This window comes from Bombina bombina, chromosome 3 (genome assembly GCF_027579735.1).
Source record: "Bombina bombina isolate aBomBom1 chromosome 3, aBomBom1.pri, whole genome shotgun sequence".
NCBI lineage: Eukaryota > Metazoa > Chordata > Amphibia > Anura > Bombinatoridae > Bombina > Bombina bombina.
Genome location: NC_069501.1, coordinates 1,235,091,896 through 1,235,118,521, shown reverse-complemented (window position 1 = coordinate 1,235,118,521; position 26,626 = coordinate 1,235,091,896). Strand labels below are relative to the sequence as shown.

The window sequence follows — 26,626 nt, the reverse complement described above, 5'->3', positions numbered from 1 at the left end:
ACCAGAATTTTTGTTGTTTAAAAAGATAGATTATCCCTTCATTACCCATTCCCCAGTTTTGCAAAACCAACACTGTTATATTAATACACATTTTACTTCTGTGACTAACTTGTATCTAAGCATCATCTTACCACCCCTAATCACATGACTTTTAGTTATTATCTATTGACTTGCATTTTAGCCAATTAGTGCAGTGTCTGCCACTAGCCACGAGCGTGATCACAATGCTATCTATATGGCCTACATGAGCTTGCTCTTCCCTGCTGTGAAAAGTAAATAAAATAGAGGCGGCCTTCAAGGGCTTAGAAATTATCATATGTGTCTCCCTAGGTCTAGCTTTCAACTAGAATACCAAGAGAACACAGCAAAATTGTTGATAAAAGTAAATTGGAAAGTCGTTTAAAATTACATGCCCTATTTGAAAAATGAAAGTTTTTTTGGACTTGACTGTCCCATTAAGCTGCTGTTAAAGGGACAGTATACTGTAAAATAGTTTTCCCTTAATATGTTTACAATTGCTTTTTTTACCAACTGTGGAGTAAAAAATGTATGAAAAATAGCTTTTTAAGGTTTATTTGTGTATATTAAAGCTCTGATTTTGTGTTTTTGAAGCCACAACCTAATAAAATGGGTTGAGCTTGTAGGTATAATCAGATCTCATTACTATATCACATTGTGTACATATACCTGCTTCTTTATCTTATATCTGTGCATAAAACAATCACCAGTACTTGGAGAGAACAATGGAAAATCAACATTTTATTAGCTCATCTCTGCTATATCCTACTGGGAGTGTAATTTATTCTGCTGGCTGTGTTTACAAAACTTATCTATAGCTTGGACCTGCGGCCACAAACTTTCAGAATAGGTGTGGATACCACAGGCTACATCAACTATTTCAAATGCCAATATAAGGGTAAAGGAGCTACTTGTAAACAATGTAATACACTCCAGCAGGTAAAGTGGATCATTGGGAACACATTAAAGGGGAGAACATTTTTGAGTAAACTGTCCCTTTAAGGCACTTAGTAAAAACAATGCATCCCTATGTTTATATGACCTCATAGTCAGCTGCTTGCTGGAAGGGAGTGTGGTTTACTTTTACACTCTAAACAGGGCAGGCTCAACCATGGGACCAAGTGGGTCCAGCAGACCCAGGCAGCATTTGACATGGGGCAGCAGACTGAGTCAGTCACTGTCAGACCCAGGCTGCTCCTGTTCTTTTTCTTAGGGGAGGAAGTTGCAGGCTCCCAGCAGCATAGCCTCATCATGCCCAGTCAGGGGACATATTCAAGGTAGGACAAGTACATCTCTTCCCTAACTACCTTCCTATGTATTGCACAATTGTGCATAAACATTTGTTACTACTGGGGGGGGGTCATTGCAATCTGAGACCCAGGCAGCACAATATCTTGAGCCATCCTTGACTCTAAAATGTGTATTAAACACTAGCACTATGGGTACTGGACCTGCTTAGTAAATGTTACACAATTTATATAAAACTCTTAATTGTAATAAACATTAGTTCATGAAATCCAGTCTCTAATTTATATTGTCTGCATAGCTCTGTGCACCCCAATGATAATGTTCCCACTGTATGGACCTTCATCCCATGAGCCTTCACTCCATGGATTCTTCAGTATCTTCCTGTAGTATGGACTTCTATAATGTATAAATTTATACATTAACCTTCACGACTTGCCTTGGTAGTAAGGATAGTGCTCCGGAGATTGCAAGGATATTAACAATAGCGTAGTATTTTAAATCAACAAAAATGACTGATTAAAAGACCATGTACACTGACAAACTAGCGTTGAGAAAGACCCAATCAGGTTAAAACGCGTAGGCTGTCTATGAGACCAGTGAGTTTTAACCTCAGTTTTGATATTTGTTTATCAGTATTGCACTAGTTTTTGTTTGCTATTTTATTTCACAGGTCAGTTTTGCAGGTACCATGACAATTATACTTATTTCCTGGACATCCACTAAATTTCATTGTCTCTGGATTTCGAGGCTAGGATTTTGCCCCTTTTAAGTTTATAGAACGTTATTTTAACTTTGGACTGAGCTATTAGTGCCGGCATTTTGTTTCTTAGAGGTACCTGATAGGTTATTGATACTTATGTTTTTTGTTATAAATACACCAGGTGTCCATACTTATGCAAGCAAGGTATTTTAAAGGCAAGTGTACTGTAAAATTAGTTCCCCTTTAATGTCTTTCCAATATTTTGATATACCTGCAGCAGAGTATGAAATGTATATTGTTTTTTGCTTGATGTTTATTTTTGTATATGAAATAACTGCATTTGTTCTTTGATACCACAACCTATTACAAAGGGCATAAGCTTGGAGGGAAATCAGATTTCTTTATTTTATTACTTTTTATAAAACAGCCCCATCCTTATATTATCTTTGTCTGTATATATCAAGCCCAAATTTTACTTCTCTCTCTTAGCCCCCACTGGGAGTGTCATTTCTTCTGCTGGCTATGTTTACATAGTTTTTCTATAGCCAGTACTTAAGTATTTAAATATTCAGTATAGGTTGGGACCCAACAGGCACAAGGAGTTATTGCACATGCCAGAAAGTAGGGTAAAAAAAAAAAGTAATACCCTCAGCAGGTAAAAGCACGATAAAGTCAAAATAAGCTTTCGTGATTCAGAAAGAATGTGAAGCTTTATGAGATTTTCCAATTTACTTGCATTATTAAATACTAGTCCTAAAGCCCGTGTACACAGGCCAATTTTTAGGTACCGTGGTTCCAACCCTTGCTCCCTCTCTCTCCCCCTTCTCTTTTTCTCTCTCTCTCCCCCTTCTCTTTTTCTCTATATCTCCCCCTTCTCTCTCCCCCTTATTTTGCACTCTCCCCTTCTCTTTTTCTCTCTCTCCCCCTTCTCTTTTTCTCTCTCTCCCCCCTTCTCTCTCCCCCTCTCTCTCTCCCTTCTCCCCCTTCTCTCTCCCCCTCTATCTCTCCCCCTTCTCCCCCTCTCTCTCTCTCCCTTCTCCCCCTCTCTCTCTCCCCCTTCTCTCTCTCCCCCTTCTCTTTTTCTCTCTCTCTCCCCCTTCTCTTTTTCTCTCTCTCCCCCCTTCTCTCTCCCCCTCTCTCTCTCCCTTCTCCCCCTCTCTCTCTCTCCCCCTTCTCCCCCCTCTCTCTCCCCCTCTCTCTCTCCCCCTTTTCTCTCTCTCTCTCTCCCCCTTCTCTCTCAACCTTCTCTCTCTCTCTCACCCTTATTTTGCTCTCTCTCCCCTTCTCTCTCTCCCCCCCTTCTCCCCCTCCCCCTTCTCTTTTTCTCTGTCTCTTCCCCTTCTCTCTCCCCTTTATTTTGCACTCTCCCCCTTCTCTTTTTCTCTCTCTCTCCCCCTTCTTTCTCTCCCTCCCCCTTCTGTTTCTCTCTCTCTCCCCCTTCTCTTTCTCTCTCTCTCCCCTTCTCTCTATATCTCTCTCTCTCTCTCCCCCCCCCCCTGTGGTTCACTTGCCTGAGCCTCGCGCTGCTGTGGTTCACTTGCAGAGGTGCGCATGCGAGGTCGGGTGGGTGCGCGTGCGATCAGCTGTGCGCTTTCTAAGATCTTTTCACTTGCCTGATCCTCGCGCTGCTGTGTTCCTCGCGCTGCTGTTTCATTTGCAGAGGTGCGCGTGCGAGGTCGGGTGGGTGCGCGTGCGATCAGCTGTGCGCTTTCTAAGGCCAAGTGTTTGTCTCTAATGCGCATGACGGCTTCAGAAAAACACTTGGTGTATACATATACTAATCTGTGATTGGCTGATAGCTGTCACATGATAAAGACTGCCAACAAAAGGGGGGGGGGAATAAATGTATCTGAAAAAAAATCTACTACATATTTGAAATTCAGAGTAAGTGGCATTGCGTTGTCTTTTTATTATGAAATTCTATATTTAACAGAACTTTAAATGTTGTTGGCTATAAGGTTTTATTAAAAGTGCAAACTTCTTACAAGGTTTCTCTATTTAACCTTTATGTAAACCCTAATTATATTTAGAGCTTTTCTTCATATAGATACAGATAGAATAAAAAAAACACAATCAGAACACAAGATATTGTTATCTGAATTTTGGTTTATTGTAACGAAATAAAAAAAATAAATAAATCAATTAAAAATTTGATGAGATGACAAAATGACAAGATACACGTAACCCTTTCAGTGCTGGAACAGGTTATTTACTAAAACTCACAGTACAACTTCTACCACAGAGCAAATACTGATATAAATGGATTTGCATACAAATACAGTATACAGTGTTTTACTCTAGGGATAATATAGTAAGTACATACTGATCATATATGTTCCTGGCAACAGCAGTACTGAAAGAATGACACAGCTTATTTGTATGAAGTATGAGATTTATAAATATTGCAAATCAGCTAAAATTAGAAAAAAATAAAAAAGTTATACGCAAATACGTAAACAAATAAATTGTAAACCACTTTCAGTTAATAATTCGTACCATTGCGGCTCCAGAAAACCAAAACCAGTTATGTGGCTTAAAGTGACATTAAACACTTTGAGATCTTAATATGAAATGTTTAATTACATGTAGTAAAACTACTACATATAATAACTTTCATTATTTATTTTGTTCCCTTTTCCTATAATTTAATTCTGAATATTGTGGGCTTCCCAAATTCCTGTTAAAAGTGAAAATGCAGATACAGCTGAATTCCACACAGTCATTGGTTGCAGTCTAGTAAGCTTTCCAGGGGCGGAACTATGGCTGTCACACCTTTCGCGACTGCAACCAGGCCCTGAGGCTGGTGACCCTGGGGGGCCCCACAGGGATGGACTGGGCTGGTGGGCTACTTGCATACAGCAGCCCTGAGATTGAGCATTAACTTAAGTCTTACGGTCGCTGTATGTAGTAATAAGAGAGACTGACAAGTGCTGGCTGGCTGCTGCTAATCCTATTAACTGAATGATCTGGCTGGGGGTCAGGTCAGGGGGTGGGATAAAGAATCATGAAGAGGGCAGGGTGACATGATTAAAATTTATAAAAAATTTGGGGGGGCCTGCTTGGATTCTTGCACCTGGGCCCTGTGGTTTCTAGTTACGCCTCTGTAACTGTCCCTAATAAGCAGAAAACTAAACCTAGGTAACAATATGGTGGCGCCCACTGCTTTATGGACATAAGAATGTTACTAATGTGTACATATTCTCAAGCTAATATTTGCAGACCTCATTCTATCAATCATTTATTTAGTGTTTAATGTCCCTTTAACGTAACATACTTATGCAAGCAAGGTATTTTAAAGGGAAGTGGAATGGTAAGGTGTAGCCCATAGGTAACAGTGGACTTGTGGGTACTACCCTGTACAAGATAATGTAATACTTTGTGTAGTTCTTTTCTCGCTGTACAAGCAGACGCATAAGACAACAAAGCTGCCTTAAGAGACTCACAGATGGGGCTAAACTATTCAGCAGCCAATGAACAAGATATATATAACAAGATAAGAAGTGATATTTGTAACTCGAGGTCCCATGGCTACTGGAAGCCCTGTAGCGCTAGGCTTTGATTTCTGAACATGTGGTTGTGGTAAACACTTCTTAGTGGCCACTGCTAGGATTGGGAGGAGGTCAGACTTTTGACTTTGGGCGTCATTATTTGGGGATATATTTTAGGCAATTAATTTTATAATTATCTATATCAGTTATTTTTTGTAATATGAAGTTTCATAAAGCTGCTCTTGTATAAGGTTTGACAGCAACAGATAACATGGCATCTACTTTATCACTGGCTGTTCACCCTTTAAAGTCATGTTGGCGCTTGTGCACTTAGATGTTCATGGAAGCTCTGCGTGCCGAACATACAGTTCCTTCCATACACTTCACACTTCCTTCTGTAGCTTGTCACACACTTGGTGACAAGGTCAGCCAACACCCGGATTAGCAGCACCTAGATAACTGGCTCCAGTTTACAGAACATGGCACGTGCCAGCCTATTAGATGTCAGATGAGCATGACAATTACTGAAATAAAACGAATGTAGATTGTTCTGTGCAGAATTCTGCATTGTTATTTTATTTAGATTAGCACATCACACTGCAAAGTGGAACGGTCTCCTAGGGTCTGATAAACAGGGTCAGCGCCTGACAACTAATTCATAGCACCAGATTGTTAAAGAGACATTCTGATGTAACACCAATATCTTCTAATACTTCCTTGCATTTTATTGTTAAATGAACATGAAGGTCAAATTTAAACTTCTATGATTTAAACGTTTTTTAAACAAAAATTTCAGTACTCCAGTATCAAATTGTGCAGTGTTCTATAGTCACACTCTGAGGTACCAGAGTACACAGTATATACTATACGAGTCAGATTTGTCAGAAGAAAAGTTGATTTCATATTTAAAATTCAAATTAAGCATTACTGCACTGTCTTATGTATTTGTTAATTTTGCAATGATACTGTATGTAATGGTCCCTTAAACAAATGTATGTATGTAACCCACACAGTTACTGGAACACAGATGTTTAGCCTATCAGAAGAAGCATATGCATGTAGCCACCATCTGTCAGTCCTTTCTTACTCAGGTCTGGAATGGGAGCTTGCGTTTTAAATTTAATCTTTTGCGGAAGTTACAACATAGTTTATTACACTAAGTACTAGCGAGTAACTTATTAAATGAGAACAACCTGCTTACAAGTGGGGTGCTATCTCCATTTGGAAGTTTTTGAGGTCTGGGATTCCTCGAGTTACAATTTAAATGCAGGGGGGAACCTAAATATTGCAGATTTTTTTTGTAGGTGCAGTGTGAATGCTGAAATGTTTCCTACCAAACTAATTATATCCAGTCACTAGCCCCAGTAAAATCTAAAATTATTAGCAAGAATGACTCTAAATGAATACAACACCTACTAAACAAACCATCAGCACGGAGAACGACTAAAGCAGACTAACTGCAATACTACATAAAAGAATAAACAAATATAAAATGAAAAATGACATAGAAATGTTAAATACAGAAACTAAAATAAATAATTATTTAAACCCGCTTCCCATGTTATTAAACGCGTTGTTATCACGCTCTGACATTCTATATGCCAATAGCAGCTTCACCTTGGAAAGGTTTGTTCAGTTATTTGAAATTTATTTTCAACATAATCAAGTTTGTTTTCTTTTTAATCTTCCTTCCTGCACCAGACAGACTGCGAATTCCATATGCGGACTGCGCTTCGGGAGCACAGCACTGCCAGTAGATTATGGAAATATCAGACAAAATGAGAAAGATTACAAACTTTCTTCCTATTTACCAGCAACTTCTTTGACCCTAAATGCATATGAAATGATGTTGTTTTCTGGCACTGTCCATGAATAAAAATACGCTCTTGTAAAAAATAAAAATCTGCTTTAAAATGCGAGGAGGCTCCTGGAATGTGTCCCTCACAGCGGGCAACGCTGCACCCCGTATGCAAACTGTGCTTCCTTCAGTCCTTTCCTTACTGGCCAGAGGACGCTTCCACCAGAAGGATGGATTTTCGCAGGTGAATGGCCGTTCTGGGCAAGAGGCTGCAGTCAAATAACATCCTGGGGGGACAGGAGAAAAAGAAAGAAACCATTAAATAAATAAAATTTCATTTTAAATGCATTTATCTAGACACTAAAGAAGGATTCCTTTTTCAGTTATATGATCACATCAGCTATAGGCCATATCTACTTATATGCACAAGATACCTCATCCAACTGATTAAGTGTAGAAGATATACAAGACTGTCTAGATAAATAATTTGTCATCCCCCTAAACATGATAGAGTCCATCAAAGTGTCAAAATGTTAGCAACCCAAGTATTATGCCAAAACCATACCCTTTAGTTAGGTTTAGGTTGTGAAACATTGGTACATTGCCAACATTGACCACACGGTGGCTCCACTACTCTATTCATAGATAACTAAATGGTACAATACCAACTCACTGTTAGTTCGTGGGCGGGGAAAGGTGTTATATTTAAATTTAAAAAATGTAAAAAAAGTTATTGGTGGGTAAAAGATGAAACAGTGAGTTTCCGTAATGTTATCTATAATGTGTTCACTAAACCAGGACAGACAGTCCTTGTGATTAATATTATTAGGACAAATACATAAAATGAAGCTGTCACATGTAAGTATCAGTATGCAGAAGAAACAAATACATTAATATGATATTTAACCATCAGACAATGAAGCACATAATCTACCACAGATTTCCCAAACACCAGATCATACTGTACAGTCAGCACACAGTGGTTTAAATCTACAGGAACCATTGTTTGTCTCAGTGCAGAGGGATTAAAAAAAATGCAAATACAAAGGGAAAAGATCTTGGTTCAAAAAATTCACCAGGGAGGAAGGGTGTGTGGAAAGTAAACCCCTCGGGGCTTTATTAAGAGTTAGGGATGGACTTTAAAACAAGAAGGAACATTATGAACTGAAGAAACATGAAGGAACAAAATTAAACCAAATAAAAACACACACACACTATATCAATATATATATATATATATATATATATATATATATATATATATATATATATATATATATATATATATACACACACACACTCACATATATACACACTCACATATACACATTATATATATATATATATATATATATATAGATACACACACATACATATATATATATATATATATATATATATATATATATATACATATACATATATACACACACACACACACATACACACACACATATATATATATACACACACACATACATACATATATACACACAGACACACACACACACAATATATATATATATATACACACACACACATATATAGAATTATATTACATTATTTATAAATAGCTCATTCAATCTTTGAAATAGCTGATTTTGCCTATTGTTTCCCCACCTATACTGAACATTTCTAAACTGAAAGGGACATGCAACCTAAAATGTTTCTTTCCTGATTCAGATAGAACATACAATTTTAAACATGAAGTGCTTCAGGCATGTGCATGCTACCTATCTAGATATCTCTTCAACAAAGAATAACATGAGCACGAAGCAAATTTGATAATATAAGTAAATTGTAATTTAAAATTGTAATCTCTGTGTGAATCATGAAAGAAAAAATGTGGGTTTCATGTCCCTTTAAGTTCTGGTTACATTGTAACAAGAAGATTTAGATAAAATAATGCTCCTAGTGAGTGGGGGCTGTGACAGAGAGGTACTACAATTTTCATTTTCCATTGTTCTCCCTAAGTACCTTTGAGTAAACAGTAATAAAGAAGATAACAATGACTAGTGTAAATAATTAGACACATAACATAATGAGGTATTCTGTCCTTACAAGATCAGCCCACTGTATTGGGTTGTGGTTTCAGTTAGCAGAAAGTTATTTCATATACAAAAATATATCTAAGTGAACAATTCCTCATACATTTTAAACTATAACAAGTAATTGGAAACACATTAAGGTGAAACAAATTGTACAATACAATGTCCCTTTAAGGTTAATTAAGTTAACCAAATTATTAGAGTTTGTAGATGCTGATGGGGAAGTATGTAGGTGTTTGAGGAAGCTTTTTGCCATTTGAAAAATAAATTATTAATCATCTGGAAAAGTGGGGAGACCAGGTGACCAATGAACAGGTTTAAAATAAAATGTTTTCACATTGATGGAGGCACTGCCAGACATACTGTTGCTACATGGAACTTTGCACCTTTTCTATCAAGACTCCTTCCTACCAACCTAGCTAATGAGTGTAGCATCAGATGGTCTGTTTGTGTCAGGTTAGAGAGTTCTGCTCAAAATTTATAAAAATGCAAAATGTTGGCTTCAGGTGCAAAACATTTATGCCTAGGTTTTCAGTTTTTGCAGAAATAACAGCTAAAGTATGTACAATTAGTAAGTGGCCCCAAATGATCAACTATATCTTTATGTTCAGCAATAAGTTAGAGGAAATCCTTAATGCTGTGTCTTTCATATTATATACACACAGCAGCTGGCAACCGCTTCTCACCTCAAGCTTGCTGGTGTCTTCCATACTACGGTTTTTGGCCCTTAGAGCATTACAGAGCAGCACCCGCTGTTCAGCACAGTCATCACAGGGGACATTTTTCGATTCCTCACAATCAATGGGCGCTTTTACCTCTGGGGGGCTTGGCTTCTGCTCAGCTATACGAGCAACCCGAAATCTGGAAAACAAGGTATCATCCCATGTAATTAGCGAGAGTTATAATCAGAAAATAAGTTTACTCCACCAAAAATAAGTCTGTTTACAACAGGTTAGAACTATAAAGGAAGGTTAAGAACATCTTTGTCAGATATTTACCTCCCCACGGAAAGGATGGTGACTGGCTTGGATCCTTTGGTGTTGCTGACAGCGCCTTTTGGTACAGTTTCGGGGGGAACAAGAACATCAGTCCACTTCTTCTGGCTGCAGCGGGTACAGCAGGGCCCAGAGCAAGATGCCAGACCCTGTACAGTGTGCAGATGGTGCTGGTGTTTGCAGAGGTGAGGCATCTGTGGGAGAAGGTGTAGCCTGCTAAGAGAACAAAAAAAAACAAAAAACGTATTGACAATGTGCTATTTCTTTGTCTTTTTTTATGCACTTATTGACTATGCAATCTTACTGAATTTAATGGTCCTATAAAGCTCTTCTGTTTTTGAAATTAACAGAAAACACGTTTTAAAAAACATTATTACATAATAAAATACACTTTTAGATGGAATCAAAAAGGGATATTCAAATTAATTTAAATTCCCTATAAAGAGCTAGAGTACATGTTACATTTGCGTGCAGGTTAAATTGCGCTCATGTTACAAGTTGAGCGCAATCGCAAAATACATTACAAAGCACGGTTACACTTATAATAACACTGCCTAATAAAAATTATTAAAAAAAATATATATTGCACACTAAAGTTATAAGGGCTCAAAGATATGTGGTCTCAAGTGTTAGAAATAAAAAAGGCAGCCAAAGGGCTTTAATATTGAGATAAATACATACACATATCAAAGATGGATAAGTATGTATATATGTATGTATGTCTATATAGGTGTACATGTGTATATATGTATTCAAATAGACATAAAAACACACACACACACATATATATATATATATATATATATATATACACATACATACACTCTATGCAATATTATTTTTTAATACATTGCTGTAGTGTGTATTTACTGTAAATATTTCACTTTCCAATGTTCTGCGCATAGCGGAATATGTTCTAAGTATTTTTAAAGAGATATTCCTATGTATATCTGTATATATCTATACATATATACATATATACACACATATATATATATATATATATATATATATATATATATATATATAAAAAATCAGCAATATGCTCAAGAAGTAAGCTGCTTGCGCCAGGTTAGCGCAAGCACGTTAACTTTTTACTTTTAACTCATAATACGAGCGCAACCCGACGCATGTGAGAAGTTTACTTCTAGCACAATTAGCGCTCTAGTGGCTGAAATCTGGTCCAAAATGTTTAATTATGTATAGTTAAACAACTTTGCAATGCACATTGCATGGAATGATTGTGAGTGCTAATCACATAACAGCAGCAGTTTGCAGCTCCCTTTGCCGGGGTTAAACTCATAGTAGAGTTGGGGCATTGCTTGTGCTGAAATTACATGCTCGAGTGTCATTATTTTGGCCTTTTAATGAACTTTACAGAAATGGTGTTGTGTGATCACACTATATAGGTTACACTGCAAACTCCGATAAAGATGCGCATAGGAATGATACTCACTTGTGAGGAGCCTTGTTGGGAGACTGGGACAGTTGTCTACTCTGATGATCCTTCAATAACTCTTCCAAAGCAGCTGCATTTTCTGTTGGTAAAAGAAACAAACATGAAGCCTATGATGCAATAAATATGTTAAAACAAATCTCCAGTACATCAGGCTTAGCAGTTGTACCTTATTCTCCTCCTGAGCTCCCAGGGGGAGTGGTCTGAGAAAATTACCCAGAGGGTAATGCAGGAATTGTATTATATAGTTTGTAAATGAGCTGTGAAACTACAATATAAAGCCCTCATCATTGTCAAAAACTATTAAACCGATGCCTAGAGCCCTAATGATATTTCTTTCTTCAAGTAGAACAGTTTAAAAATAGCAGCTTGTGCTATACATAATTAAAGAATCCTTTTGTTTCACTAGAGCGCCATCTGTGCATTACTGATCCTAGCTAACTGTGTAAAGTCCTGCAGCTCACGGCCACAAAACCACCAGTGTATTCGCCAATAACTGCCATGCTTCAGCTTGTGAGCTGCAATACTTGTAACACCTGAGAGGGATTTTGCAGAGGTTAAAGATATACTTTACTTGGATCTGTAATAATAATTAAAAAAAATGATGTTCCCAAGCTATTTAGAACAGGTCATATTTGCATTAAAATGTCCTCTCACATTTGAGAGGTAAAAAAAACCTGAAGAAAAAAAAAATGGCCTACACCATAAAAATTGGTTCGTGTACGTTCTGCTGCAGTAGCGGATAAGTCTTATTGTGAGAAGGACACAGCTTACTAGGAAGTGCTTGTGAAAGGGAGATGCTTGCACTAACCTTTCTTTTCTGTGATCAGACGAACAAGGACCCCGATGGTATCTTCATTACCATTCTCTTCCAATACACACGGAGGTATGAATTCTAAAAGATAACAGGACTGTTACTAGGGCAAGGATATTAAGTATTACATGCTGGACAGTTAAAGGGACACTGAACCCAATTTTTTTTCTTTGGTGATTCAGATAGAGCATGGAATTCTAAGCAACTTTCTAATTTACTCCTATAATCAAATTTTCTTCATTCTCTTGGTATCTTTATTTGAAATTTAAGAATGTAAGTTTAGATGCCGACCCATTTTTGGTGAACAACCTGGGTTGTCCTTCCTGATTGGTGGATAAATTCATCCACCAATAAAAAAGTGCTGCCCAGAGGTCTGAAACCAAAAAAGCTTAGATGCCTTCTTTTTCAAATAAAGATAGCAAGAGAATGAATAAAATGTGATAATAGGTGTTAATTAGAAAGTTGCTTAAAATTGCATGCTCTATCTGAATCATGAAATACAAAATTTGGGTTCAGTGTCCCTTTAATTGGAGTGCAAGATTTTTAAAGGGGCATAAACCACTGCAATTGTAACAGAAGAAGGATCAATTATGGGTAATTTTATATTTATATATATATATATTTAAAAAAAAACACATACACATACATATACACACACATTGCATGATATATTCACTACTTGCTTCCTTGTGTTGTAAACTACCTTATGTTTGTGTATAAAACTGGTGTTGTCCCATGAAACAACGAAAGGTCACAAAGCAAAAATGTACCCAACATAGGTTTCTTTAAAGAATGCTGCAAATTGTTTAAACCAGCTACAAACTAGACAGTGATTGCTTAGGGTAGTAAAGTAATTTAAAGCTAGCCCTATATAAACAAACATACTCACAAGGGTTTTAAAGTAGATTATCAATATATGAACAAATTGCAAGTTTTTGTATGTAGGTCATTGCAATTAATCATAAATATCTATCCATATAGAAAACAACAACAAACTTTTATGTCCTTTAAAAAGGGACATAAACCCAACATTTTCTTTCATGATTCACTTTTAAACAACTTTCCAATTTACCTCTTATCTAATTTGCGTTCTCTTGGTATCCTTTGTTGAAAATAATATCTAGGTAGGCTCAGGAGCTAGCTGCTGATTGGTGGCGTCACATATATGCCTGATCATTGTCTTACTGATGTGTTCAGCTAGTTCACAGTAGTGCATTGCTGCTCCTTTAATAAAGGATACCAAGAGAATGAAGAAAAAAATGATAATAGAAGTAAAGTGGAAAATTGTTTAAACGTGTATACTCCTCATGAAAGAAAAATTGGGAGTTTGTCCCTTTAAGACACTGTCTGCAAGAGAGCCATTGCAGACCTTCATGGCAGTGAAGGGGTTTAATTAGGATGTACATAGTCTCACTACTCTCGTACATGACGGTTAATAATTATTACTTATATGCTTGTGTTCAGTGCCAATAATAATGTTTTCTTTCTCCCCTGAAGTGTGTTCATGTTCAGACCCCTGCTAAGGTACAGATGTGGGATTACAGGATGATTCGTTACAAAGAGGTAACACAGCCAGACTTCCAGTAAAAACCCTCAGGGCTGTTTGCATTGGGGTCTTTGTTTCACATGAAAACAAAGTAAATTAAAATAAAAAAAAGTGATATGATCTGGGTGAGGGATCATAATGTAGAGTATGTGATAGAGAAAAAACTCTCTATACTGAAGTCCTAGGTAGGAAAGCACTTACTTCACATGCATCTGAAGGAGACAACACTCACAGGAATAAAAAAAAAAAAAAATGTGTGTATGCATGTGTGTGTATATATATATATATATATATATATATGTGTGTGTGTGTGCACGCAGATGTGTGTGTGTGTGTGTATGTATGTGTATATGTATGTGTGTATGTATGTATGTATGCGTGTGTGTGTGTGTGTATGTATGTGTATATGTATGTGTGTATGTATGTATGTATGTATGCGTGTGTGTGTGTGTGTATATATATATATATATATATGTGTGTGTGTATGTATGTGTATATGTATGTATATATATATATATATATGTGTGTGCGCACGTGTGTGTGTGTAAATGTGTGTATGCATGTGTGTATGTATATGTGCGCGCACGCGCATGTGTATACGTGTGTGTGTATATATATATATATATATATATATATGTGTGTGTGCGCATGTGTGTGTGTATATATGTGTGTGCATATATATGTGTGTATGTATGTATGTATGTATGCGTGTGTGTGTGTGTGTATGTATGTATGTGTATATACACGTGTGTAAATGTATGTATGTATACGTGTGTGTGCGTGTGTACATGTGTATATGTGTGCGTGTATTGCAGTGATATTTCTTCCCAAAAAAGTCATTACAATTAAAAAAAAAATGTAATCCCATATAGGAGTGGTCACTTTCAGATGCAAGTAATTGTTAGGAGTCTTTACCTAAATATATAATTTGGGAGACAAGTGGTTAACAAATCAAAAGACAGCTGCAGAGCATTGCCAGGTAAAGCTTCTGTGAGACAAGGGGAGATGACATTCTCAGCCTATGTAATAGGGTTTACCAGCATGTAGCCAGAGCTCCCCAAATCACTGCTAGTCAAGGACTGTACATCACCACAATTGTTACTGAACCCCAGAAATCAAGACAGTTACCAGATGCTCTGTACCCCTCAGAATTGTTGGGCTTGCTGCTTGGTTTTGTGCCAGTTCCTTAACCATTTAACAAATTTGCCACCTCAGATTTCCTAGGGTTTTAAGATTATTGCCCTTTTATATTAATAAAGGTTTTCACTTCCCACCACTCCCGGGGTTAATAAATAGACAGCGGCTGTGAGCCCTCCCTACCCAGTGCTGGTATCTGAACAGATTCTTCTGCTATAGATAAAGCTCTCAGCCAGACCTCACACTCTTAAGAGGGTCAGTGAACGTTCTCATCATATCTTATTATAGTAATCATTACTTAGAAACCAGACGAACCGCAGGAACCTGAGAGGCACTGCTCCATGAATATTACTTGTGGTTCAGAAGCTTGTGCATTATTCTGCAGATATCTTCATACAAACACCTTGTTTGACTCCTAAATTGTGTGTATCTGGCTCTTTATTCTTCCTGGATCTTAAATCATTTCTCCAGCCCCTGATTTAGGTTATGTGTACACTTATTATGCAAGCACTCATAATGAGTATGCACTTCTATTTATACTTGTGTTTAATCGGTCACAGCCCAGACTGCTCAGGATTCAACCCCATCGTTGTCACACTGAAGTCACATTGGAGGCACAAACTACCCAGCAGAGGGCATCACAGAAGATGGGAAAGGGTGTTGATAGGTTTTAAGTAACCTCAGTTACTATCTTACCAACTGCTTGCTGATTCAGTATTAAATGAAATTGAGTACTTTGTTCATATCTTACAAACATGCCGATAACAATGAGTGTGAAATGAATAGCATGTGTTATTTTGCAAAATGCCACAATGGCTTAGAGCTCTCAAGCAGTTAAAGGGTTAACTTGTGCACCACCAGAGTTTGTGGTGAGTCACTTTATGTATTAGACTACTGCTGGTCTTTTCAGGGATCGTGTACAATTTTCATCTCTCGTTGTGGTTTTGCCATCTATAAAAATTCCTCTAATATACACGTGTTGTGTTCTGCTCCTCTGAGGGCTACAGATCTATCCAGAGAATTGAACTTTGTGGTTTGTTGTTGATCAGATACTCGGTTTTGCGTCACGGCAGCCACCAGGTACTTGGCTGTTAAAGAAATTCAGCGCTAATGGGACAGAACATCTACAGAAGGTCCCAGAAAGTCACTTTATTAACAGAGAGACAGTCACAGTTAAACAATATATGATAAAAAGGATGAGCAAAAAACGAATGATTATAGAAATTACATCCCGCATATTTATTATGCATCTGAGAGTCTAATTTCAACCTTTGTTAAACTGTTTAAGACTAACAAGAAATGCTGTTAGTACACAACAGATCCCCAGGGACCAGTAGCTTATTGGCTTGTTAGAGGCAACTTCCTGTTTCAATGGTACTGATTGTGTATATGTCCAGCAACAGAGCTGGGGAACTGGTTATTTTACATACAGGAGTAGTCATAAAAAGAAATAAGTATACTTAAATGCCTTCTTGTAAATACAGTGGGCTTTAAAAGACCCCTTTAAAGTCTAATTTCCCCAGGAGTTAGTGCTCATGCCTTACATCAGCTTAGATATATTCACTACAATTGGAAAGAAAGATAATACATAAATAAATTAATAAATAAATATATATAAATAAAATAAATAAAGGGGGCTTTCTCCTTATTTATTTATTGGCACCTCCTACCCAACAGATACTACTAAAAAGGTTTTAAAAAGACATTAAACTTTCAGTTTCTATCATGCATAAAAAGGGCACTATTTAATAGCGTTTCCACTCCAAAATGTTTTACAATAAAGTAAAAAAAAAAGCTTAAATTGCCATTCTCTCTGTGACTAGGCGTCTGCAAGCCCTCAAGCCTATCAAGGCAAGTGGTGTTACATGATCAGATAGTTTGCAGCCCATGAGACAATCGCAGAGGGGCTGGACAAGGAATATGACCACAAGACATTCCAACATGACAGACTATAAATCTTCCTGTTCTCACCAGCAGTGGTTCATCAAAGGGAAGTGCCTTGAATAGTAGAGTTCTTATCAACAGGACTCTTGGTAAACTGAGCAGAGGGTGGTCTGCAAAGCTTTTTTTTTTTCCCTTTAAGAATTTTCCATAAGCTCCTTACAGAAACCCTTGTCCACCAGCTATAAAGGTCACAGCTAGATGTTAGAAGGGGTTGTTTAGTCTCAGAATGTTGAGATAGGTTTCTTTAAAATACAAATGACACTGATTATTTTTCTTCTATAAACTAGTGAGTTTTTGACCTAAATGCAGACAATATCACATTCCCCATAGATTTCAAATATCTAATGCAACATAGAAATAGATTATCATTTATTTAGACACAATTGCAGAATAGAACGACCCCCCCGTCAGTGAGAGTGATGGCTTTGTTAGCTTATTGTAGTAACTGGATTAGAATAAACAAGTGAATTTGGGGGAGAACACACACACTTCCATAAGAGCATACTGAGGTATGCTTAGCAATGTGCACATATGCTGAGCACAATATGACAGCAGTGTCTGCAACAATATCTGTAACAATGTTATACACCTAGGGGCCAATTTATCAATGTCTGTCCGACATGATACGCTGTAGCGTATCATCTCCGACAGACATTGCTGAATGCCGACAGCATACGCTGTCGTCATTTAGCATTGCACAATCAGTGAATACTGCCCCCTGTAGATTCACGGGCCAATGGGCGCTAGCAGGGGGTGTCCATCAGCCCGATCATATAGGATCGGCGGATTGCAGACCGCAGCCTCAGAGGCGGTGGACCAGTTATGGAGCAGCGGTTTTAAGACCACTTCTGTGCTGTTTCCGGCGAGCCTGAAGGCCCCCTGATAATTCGGCCCCTTAGTGTTCAAGCCTTGCCATTGCTAGTTGATTAGTAATTTAATCCCTAGAAGAATAAATTACTTTAGAAACCCCTTTTACAATGGGCTGGGCTCTCTCCCAACCCCCACTGGGAGGTTTATTTGTTCTATTGTTTACATAGCTTTTCTATAGCCAGAACTGCCCTATTGAATTTTTTCTATTATAGGTGAAAGTTACAGCAGAAAAAACAGCAATTTTTAAATGGCAAAATAGAAAGGTAAAGGAATTATCTGTAAACAATTTAATACACCCCAACACGTAAAGTGTTTGATTGGGAACATGATAAAGGGGAGAATTTTTGTTTTATAGAACACTGTCACTTTAACACTTCATTTGTGTTTACCCCTGTACATCTGGTGAGACAATGACAAGAGGCATAAATGTGCAGCCACCAATCACCAGCTAGCTTGCGGTAGTGCATTGTTGCTATTGAGCCTACCTAGGTATGCCTTTTAAAATTATACCAAGAGAATAAAGTACATTTCATATTAGAAGTGAACTAAAAACGTCTTGTTCCAGCTGAAACCGAAGTTTAATTCTGACTTTCATGCCCCTTTAAGAGTGGATTGCTCACCGTCGTAGGCATTAATACATTTTAGAATTCCCTCTTAAAGAGTTTAAACAAAAAACACAGTCCTGTGTGTCCCTTTAAGTCTAGATATAAAGCACAAAAGGACTCACCAGCTTTCTCAGCAGGAGGAGCCTCCTCATCCTGTTCCTTCTGGGAGGTGCAGTGATAGCCCTTCTTTTTCAGAAAGTTGCAGAGTAAGATGCCAGACAGCCCCATCATACAGAAGACTGGCACAATAGCCAACACTGCATACTGCGTCCCAGAATCCCCCTGCCCTTCGCTCAGCGTGCTATTCAGCGTCATCCTGTTATCTTGCTTGGTGGAAGCATCTATAGTCCGGGGAGAGCGAGGCCGTAATGTCCGAATACCTAGGGACGAACAAGGAAAAAAGAATAAATCAAAGATAGGAGGGTGGGAGTTTGTTGAAAAAGGCAGTGAGAGGCCGGATAGAGCTTTACAGAAGAAAGGAAACAGGAGGGAAAATAAACTGCAATATTTTTCAATGTGTCCCTAGAGGAGAAAAAGGCTTTAATATTATCAGGAAAATTAGGCACTTGCCTAAGAGCAACATTACCCCACAGGTGTCTGCTTAGATGGTCACTGTGCAGTACAAAAGGATAAAAGGTATTGCATCCTGTGCCTAAGAGCAAAAGATTTATCATGGCACCAAGAGGAGGTTATGTGCTTTAACGCTTGCGATAGTATAGATCTGGTAAAAGATCTCACTTTGTGATGCATTTTGTTGGCCACTCTGAAAGTTAGAGATTTTGGAGAAATCTGCAGCATGTAACAGAACAAGGAATCTGCAGGCGTTGTCTTGACAAGAAGTGACAGAAATCACTGACCAGGACAATAAACCATCTGCTCTTGTGAGGTTATGATGATCACATTGTTAACCAACTGTGTGCCAGTAAGTAACAACACTAAAAACCAGCTTTGATGGGGCAGTAAGGTGAATAGCAAGGTGAATCTAATCTAATGGCTAATGAAATCAGCTGATTCCTGTTGAATGCAGTTCCTAAAGGTTCCCTGATACAATACAAAAAAACATAGCTTGCTCAGAAGCTGCTCATTACTAGAGATTTGCGTTCAGGCTTCAGACCAATGCAAATTAATCTGAATGTTTCGGATTTATCAGTAAAATGCATTATTGGATTAAACTGACCAAAAAAAAAAAAATGGTTGCCAAAATCAATTAGTTCATTCATTCATGTTGTTTGGTGCCAATAAAAAGGTGCAGGATTGAGGGGAAGGGTTATATTGTTTGGTTAATAAGCTCCTTTGTTTGTAATGATGTACAGGCGGGTCTGACCAGCCATTTGTCTATCGTCCCCTGTCTAATCCTGCCATAGTATTATTAATGACTGATGTCAGGGACAACTGGTCAGGCACTAAATGCTGTTTTTAGTCAGTCACGAGTTCTATGTTCTTTTAACATACAAAGATTATTTTAATTGTTCGAATCCTATAATAAGATTTATGTTAATACTAATTGTCTATTTGTTCCCAATGAAAATAACGCTAACGAATCAGAACCGAATGCCTGTGTAAACGAAAGTGAGCTGTACGTTGTAAAAAAATCTGAAACAAATCTTTCAGACAAAACATTTTTTTTGGCCATACACATCTACTAATTATCCTCTTGTGTCAGATGTGTTGGGCTCTTACGCCTATGTAGGTACAAGCTATACTACCAGTAAGGTTTCCTATGTAGGCAGCAATGAAACATTACACTGCCAGACAATGAAGATTAGAAATGCATCATGAAAACAGGTCACACTACAGGATTAGAACAAAGGGCTTGAATTTATGGACAAGGAACTTATGACAACTGCATTCTAATTGTAGTTTTTCCCATAGACAAGTTACTACACGCAGTAACAAACAACATGCAAATAAACAGTCATACTGGCTGGCTTTACAGGAAGAACAAATTTCCTGGCATAATCTTTGTATGAAGCGTCAGAGCTTCACAGCATTTACAAGTTGAGCAATACACATTGTATACACCAGAAGCTATACATGAGTACCATTAAGTTGGGTAATAATAATACCCGTTATCAGTGCCGCGAGTCGATTAAGTTTGAGGTTGTGCGCTATACCAGAATCCAATTATTAATTATTATGAACTAAACTGGTTTTGTTTAGACTGACGTTTTACAAAAGTCCTGAGTTTAGGAAACATTTATCCAACTGTAAGTTACCCGCATGAGAACATAATATAAAAGTATTAAAAAGGACACTGCTGAACTTTTTCTTTAATTTCAACTTCTTTTTTTTTTTTGCATAAACATCTAAGAATTAAGAGAAACACCCAGATAAAACTTCACCCAGCGGTACTTTAACTGGGAAGTTCTCACAATGTGGTTTAGGACTACGTATGATCAAGCTGAAAAACCAAACAGGCTCCATTTCCAGCTTTTCTTTGAACATTACTTCACTTGTGTAAGTTAAAGGGCCATTATAGCGGGAATATGACACTGTAATTCATTACAACATCATGTCATTTTAACAATAGCTGCCCTGAAGTGCTATGTGTTTAACCCCCTTTAGAGAAGTTAAAGTACTGCTCAAGAGCTGCAGAGAACTGCCGGTGCTGAGTGGATACCACCCATAACCAGCGTTCTCTCTAAGGCCAGTTTTGTGAGTGTCCCAGCAGTGAAACAGTTAATACGGTAACCACACCTTGCAGTGATGTGTAATTAGCTGTTTCACTGTTGGGCCGCACACACAACTCTCTTTAGAGGGAACACTGCCCCTATTTCTTCTTTCATGATTCAGATAGAGAATGCTATTTTTTTTTTTATATTATTTTATTTTATCCAACAGTGAGTACAAGTTCACAATAAAGAAAAAACAACATATTATTATGCTTCATCGATATAAGGCAATATTAGAGTAAGACAACAGTGAGAAAAAGGAAAAAAAGCAAAAATAAAAAAACCATAGCAGTCTTACAAGAAAGAAAATAATTGTATATTACATCTCATATACCAATTAGCTGAACTATTCAGTTTGTCTTAGTAACTCAGTGTTGGAATTTTTCCATATTTTCCTCCCCCCCACCCCTCCCTCCCTCCCCCCACACTCCACCCTATTGACCAAAAGGAAGGAAAAAAAAAAAGAAAAGAAAAAAAAAAAAAAAAAAAAAAAAAAAAAAAGGGGGGGGGGGGGAGGGAAGGGAAAAACAACCATTCTCAATTTGCACTAACCTACCTCAGATCACCAAAGACCTAGTAATACTAGCTCCGAGTTCTTAAATGGAGATATCAGATAGTCGATTTCTCTATCAGGGAAAATCTTAATAAAAGGCGCCCATTTAAGGAAAAATTTATTTACATCACGTTCATTGTCTATATTGGTAGTTCTCTGTTCTAAGACGCATTGTTTCTTTAAATGGTTCCTAATTTCTGGTATAGATGGTATCGCCCTCAGTTTCCACTTCTTACATATCAGGTATCTGGTAGCTAAAATAGCTAAGTTAACTAGTTTTTCATTAGGCTGACGCTCCTCTCCAGGCCTCAGACAGAATATAGTCTGAAACAAGGAGAGGTCCATCCGCTCAATTTTGAGTACATTCTTAAAGGGACATTCTAGCCAAAAACTTTCTTTCATGCTTTAGAAAGAGCATGCTATTTTAAACAGTTTTCTAATTTACTTTTGTTATCTCATTTGCTTCATTCTCGTGATATATTTGGTTGAAAAGCATATCTAGATATGCTGAGTATTTGCTGATTGGTGTCTGCACATAGCTGCCTCTTGTTATTGGCTCACCCATATGCATTGCTATTTCTTCAACAAGGGATATATAAAAAATGAAGCAAATTAGATAATAGAAGTAAATTGGAATGTTGTTTAAAATTGTATTCTCTATCTGAATCATGAAAAAAATATTTTGGGTTTCATGACCCTTTAAGCCAATATTCTAACTTGCTCCACAGATTTCTCATCCTAGGGCAAGACCAGAACATATGTATTAGGTCCGCAGCTAAATAAGAGCATCTAGGACATTTGTCAAATTCAGGGTTTCGGACTCTGAGGCCTCTCTCCGGAGTGAAATATGCCCTGTGCAGCAGTTTCAGATGGGCGTCTCGCCAGTTAGAAGAGAGAGTTGTTTTTGATACCTTATTCAAAGAAAGTTGTATGATTTTAGGTTCTATATTACTATGTGGGATTAAATTATTCCAAGATAAGGCTAGGTTCTCCACTAGCGGGACCGCCTTATTAAGGCTCAATAGATAATAGCACGGAGAAATGGACATGGAGGAATCTCTAGTTATTGTAAGCCAGGTTTCTAGCTTGCCCAAATTCCAACTCCAACCAGTCTTATATGTTAGATCCATAATGTAATGTCTTATCTGTAAGTAAGCAAAGAAATCTTTGTTTACCAGATTATAATCTTCCCTCAATTGTGCAAAAGATTTGACACATTTTCTATCCTGATCAATTAGATAAATAATTCTGTCCAATCCATTGTTATGCCACCTATTAAAAACCGGTGAGTCTAGACCAGGTTGGAAATTCGGATTTTTAGTTAAAGGGAGATACCTTGATGCCTTAGGGCATATTAAAAGAGTTTTAGTCAATCTAGACCAAGCTTTAAGTGGATTCAGAATAAATTTAAGTTCTTTAATGCTTATTGGAAGATCTCTGGGTTCCAAGTGTGCCAAGGCCAATAATGAGTAAGGTTCACAAATATTAGACTCTAAGTCAACATTTAGAACATAATTCTTATTAGAAAACCAATCTGCTACTATGCGGACTAAAAAACAGAGATTATAGAATCTTAAATTTGGGAGTGCCAAACCTCCCATCTCTCTTAGTACTGTTAATTTGGAAAGGGCTATCTTAGCTCTTTTCCCTTGCCAAATAAATTGGCCAATTGATGAGTTTAACGACCGTATATCTCTCTCAAACAAAATTAGGGGGACATTTTGCAAAATGTAAAGCAATTTTGGAAGGAGAACCATCTTAAATAAGGCTGTACGACCAGAAATTGACAGAGGTAAGTTTTGCCAGATTTTAAGCCTTTCTTTAATATATGCTAGGATTGGGGTTATGTTCACCTTATAGAGATCTTTTAAATTTATTGGGATTTTAATTCCTAAATATTTCATAGATTCCGTTACCACTCTAAAGGGTATGTCTGTTATGCTGGTTTTATTTTTCCTAAGCCAAATTAACTCAGATTTGGTGGCATTTACTTTGTACCCTGAGAATATCCCGAACTGATCAGTGATACGCAGAAGTTTTGGGATATTTTTTTCTGTATTAGAAAGATATATAAGTAAATCATCTGCATATAATCCAATTTTTATTTCGTGATTTTGAATTTTTATACCTTCGAGCGAGCGCCTAATCTGAATTGCTAAGGGTTCTATGGCTAAATCAAATAGGAGCGGGGAGAGAGGACAGCCCTGACGAGTGCCCCTCTTCAATGCAATCGAAGAAGTAATATCATTATTAATGATCAGATTTGTAAGGGAATGGTTGTATATATTCTCCACGAATTTAGGAAAATTACCCCCAATCCCAAACTTTGTTAAAGAGAAAATTAAATGTTTATGGATTACTAAATCAAAGGCTTTTTCCGCGTCAAGTGATAAGATAGCCATGTCAGGGGGATCCTCCCTCCCCACCCCTTGAGAAGATGTTCTTTGTATATATTCCATAGTAACTAGTAGTTCTCTGATTTTTGCTGAAGAATTACGGTTATTGATAAAGCCAGCTTGGTCCGGATGGACTACTGTAGTTAAGATAGGTTGAAGTCTTTTTGCTAGAATAGAGGAGAGAATTTTGTAGTCTGAATTTAACAGTGCAATAGGTCTATAAGACTCTTTGCATGTAGGGTCCTTCCCCTCTTTCAAGATCAGAGTGGTAAGTGAAGATGCGAAAGAGGAGGAAGCCTGTTTATGTTTAATAAAAATATCATTGTAAAGGTTGCCCAGATATGGCGCTATCACTGGTATTAGAATTTTATAAAACTCGTTGGGCAATCCATCCGGGCCAGCTGCCTTACTTATGGGAAGTTTGGTGACTATTATTCCAATTTCTTCTAGTGAGATAGGTGCATTGAGTCTGGCAATCTCCTCAGGAGTGGCCGTAGGAAAGTTGATTTTGCTACAGAAATCTGTCGCTTTGTTTATATCAAATTCTTTACTAGTGTACAGTTGTTGAAAATACTGGTAAAATACCCTAGATATTTCTTCTGGGTTAATTAAAGATTTCCCATTATGTTGAATTCTGTTAATATGAAGTTTTTTATTCTCATTTTTAATTAATCTATTTAACATTTTGCCAGACTTATTACCAAATTTATGCAATTTGGCTTGCATCCTAAGCTCAGTGTTTGTTGCCTGTGTTAGATAAAAGGTATCTCTTGCTGCCTTAGCTCGTACGTATCTTGCCCAATTGAAGGGCGTTCCATCTAGTAGGTAATGATTGTAGGAATTAATCAATGAGTTACAAACTTCCCTTTCTCTTGCCCTCCTTCTTTTATTTTGGATCGCCGAGTATGCCATAATTTCTCCTCTGAGAACTGCTTTAGCAGTTTCCCAGAAAATATCAGAGCGTTCAACGTAATTGTTATTAAATTGAGCGTATTCATTGAATTTGTTCTTAAGCCATTCTTTAAATTTGAAATCATTGTAAAAGTGGTAAGGAAAAAAGAATCGATGATTCTTTGAACTCTGTTGGGTAATATTAAATTCGAGGGTAATAGGCCCATGATCCGATAAGAAGATAGGCGTTATCTCGGACTTAACTGTTATAGGACTTAGGTGATCCCCGATTAGAAACAGGTCAATCCTAGACAATGTTTTGTGCGCCTTAGATAGGCAGGTAAAGTCCTGAGTGTCAGGGTTCTGATATCTCCAAATATCGCGCAGAGAGAGGGTCTGTTTAATATTATTGATTATTTTGCGCTCAAGATTATCTTTTTTCTGTTTCAAACATTTAGTGTTTTTCCTAAGTCTGTCTATGGGACATTGGGGGGCCATATTAAAGTCCCCCCCCACAATTAGATGTCCTTCAGTTCTCAGAAGGAGCTTTGTTTGTAATACGTCCCAAAATTCAGGATCAATTTTGTTTGGCCCATAGACATTGCAAATTGTATATTTTGCCTGACCTATTTTCACCTTAACCAGGACATACCTCCCCCCAGAATCGGCCTCAGAGTCCAGAATCTCCACTTGGAGTTTTTTGCCTATGAGTATTGCTACTCCTCTCTTCTTTCCTACACTCGGGGCTATAAAAACTTCTCTTACCCAAGATGATTTTAATTTTAGTGATTCCTCTAAGTTTAAGTGAGTTTCCTGTAATAGACCAATATCCGTCTGAGTTTTTCGTAGGTGTGCCAGAATTGCTTTGCGTTTAATAGGGGAAGAAATTCCCCCTACGTTCCATGATACAATTTTAAATTTTTCCGAATTTTGTGTCATTTTTCTCTAACATATATAGGAAAGGTAAAAAAAGAAAAAGAAACAAAAAAAAAAAAAAAAAAAAAAAAAAAAAAAAGGAAGAAACAAAAAAAGGGGGAGGGGGGGAGGAGTTGGGGGAGGGGAGGGGTCCCATTTTCCCCCAGGATTACCATCGCCATAACCTGCTTCTAGAATTAATACCATATAAAAGAGAAAAAAACAGCATGGAGCCACATGTGTAAAGTCGTTAATCATAATTTGTCCCTATGTCTAACCAGCAAGAGACTTAAGAAGGTTTTCAGCTATTTGAACATCTTCAGTAATATGTGTTGTTCCATTCAATATCACTTTCAATTTTGAGGGGTAAATCAGAACCGCCCTATACCCTTGTTGTATAAATTTTGAACAAATCGGGGATAATTCCCTTCTTTTTAAAGCAGTGTCTGCCGAAAAGTCTTGGAAAATCATAATTTTATTGCCCTCTATCATAATCGGTTGATTCTTTCGTGAATACTGTAACAAAAGGTCT

The 26,626-nt window shown here is 37.4% G+C and overlaps 1 protein-coding gene across 4 annotated transcripts in view; it reads right to left on the bottom strand.

Annotated features, from left to right (window-relative positions):
* Positions 1 to 4,052: 4,052 nt before the first annotated feature.
* The window catches only part of RELT (RELT TNF receptor), a 61,672-nt gene continuing 39,098 nt past the window's right edge, over positions 4,053 to 26,626 (bottom strand). For 3 of the 4 annotated variants that reach the window (XM_053708725.1, XM_053708727.1, XM_053708726.1), the window contains exons 6-11: positions 18,790 to 19,047; positions 12,563 to 12,646; positions 11,752 to 11,833; positions 10,299 to 10,511; positions 9,987 to 10,161; positions 4,053 to 7,539 (exon numbers count right to left, since the gene is read on the bottom strand). In XM_053708725.1, the coding sequence (XP_053564700.1) occupies positions 7,528 to 7,539; positions 9,987 to 10,161; positions 10,299 to 10,511; positions 11,752 to 11,833; positions 12,563 to 12,646; positions 18,790 to 19,047 (824 nt within the window). In that variant the 3' untranslated portion in view covers positions 4,053 to 7,527. The remainder of the gene's footprint in view (positions 7,540 to 9,986; positions 10,162 to 10,298; positions 10,512 to 11,751; positions 11,834 to 12,562; positions 12,647 to 18,789; positions 19,048 to 26,626) is intronic. The other variant, XM_053708728.1, reaches the window with a different exon arrangement.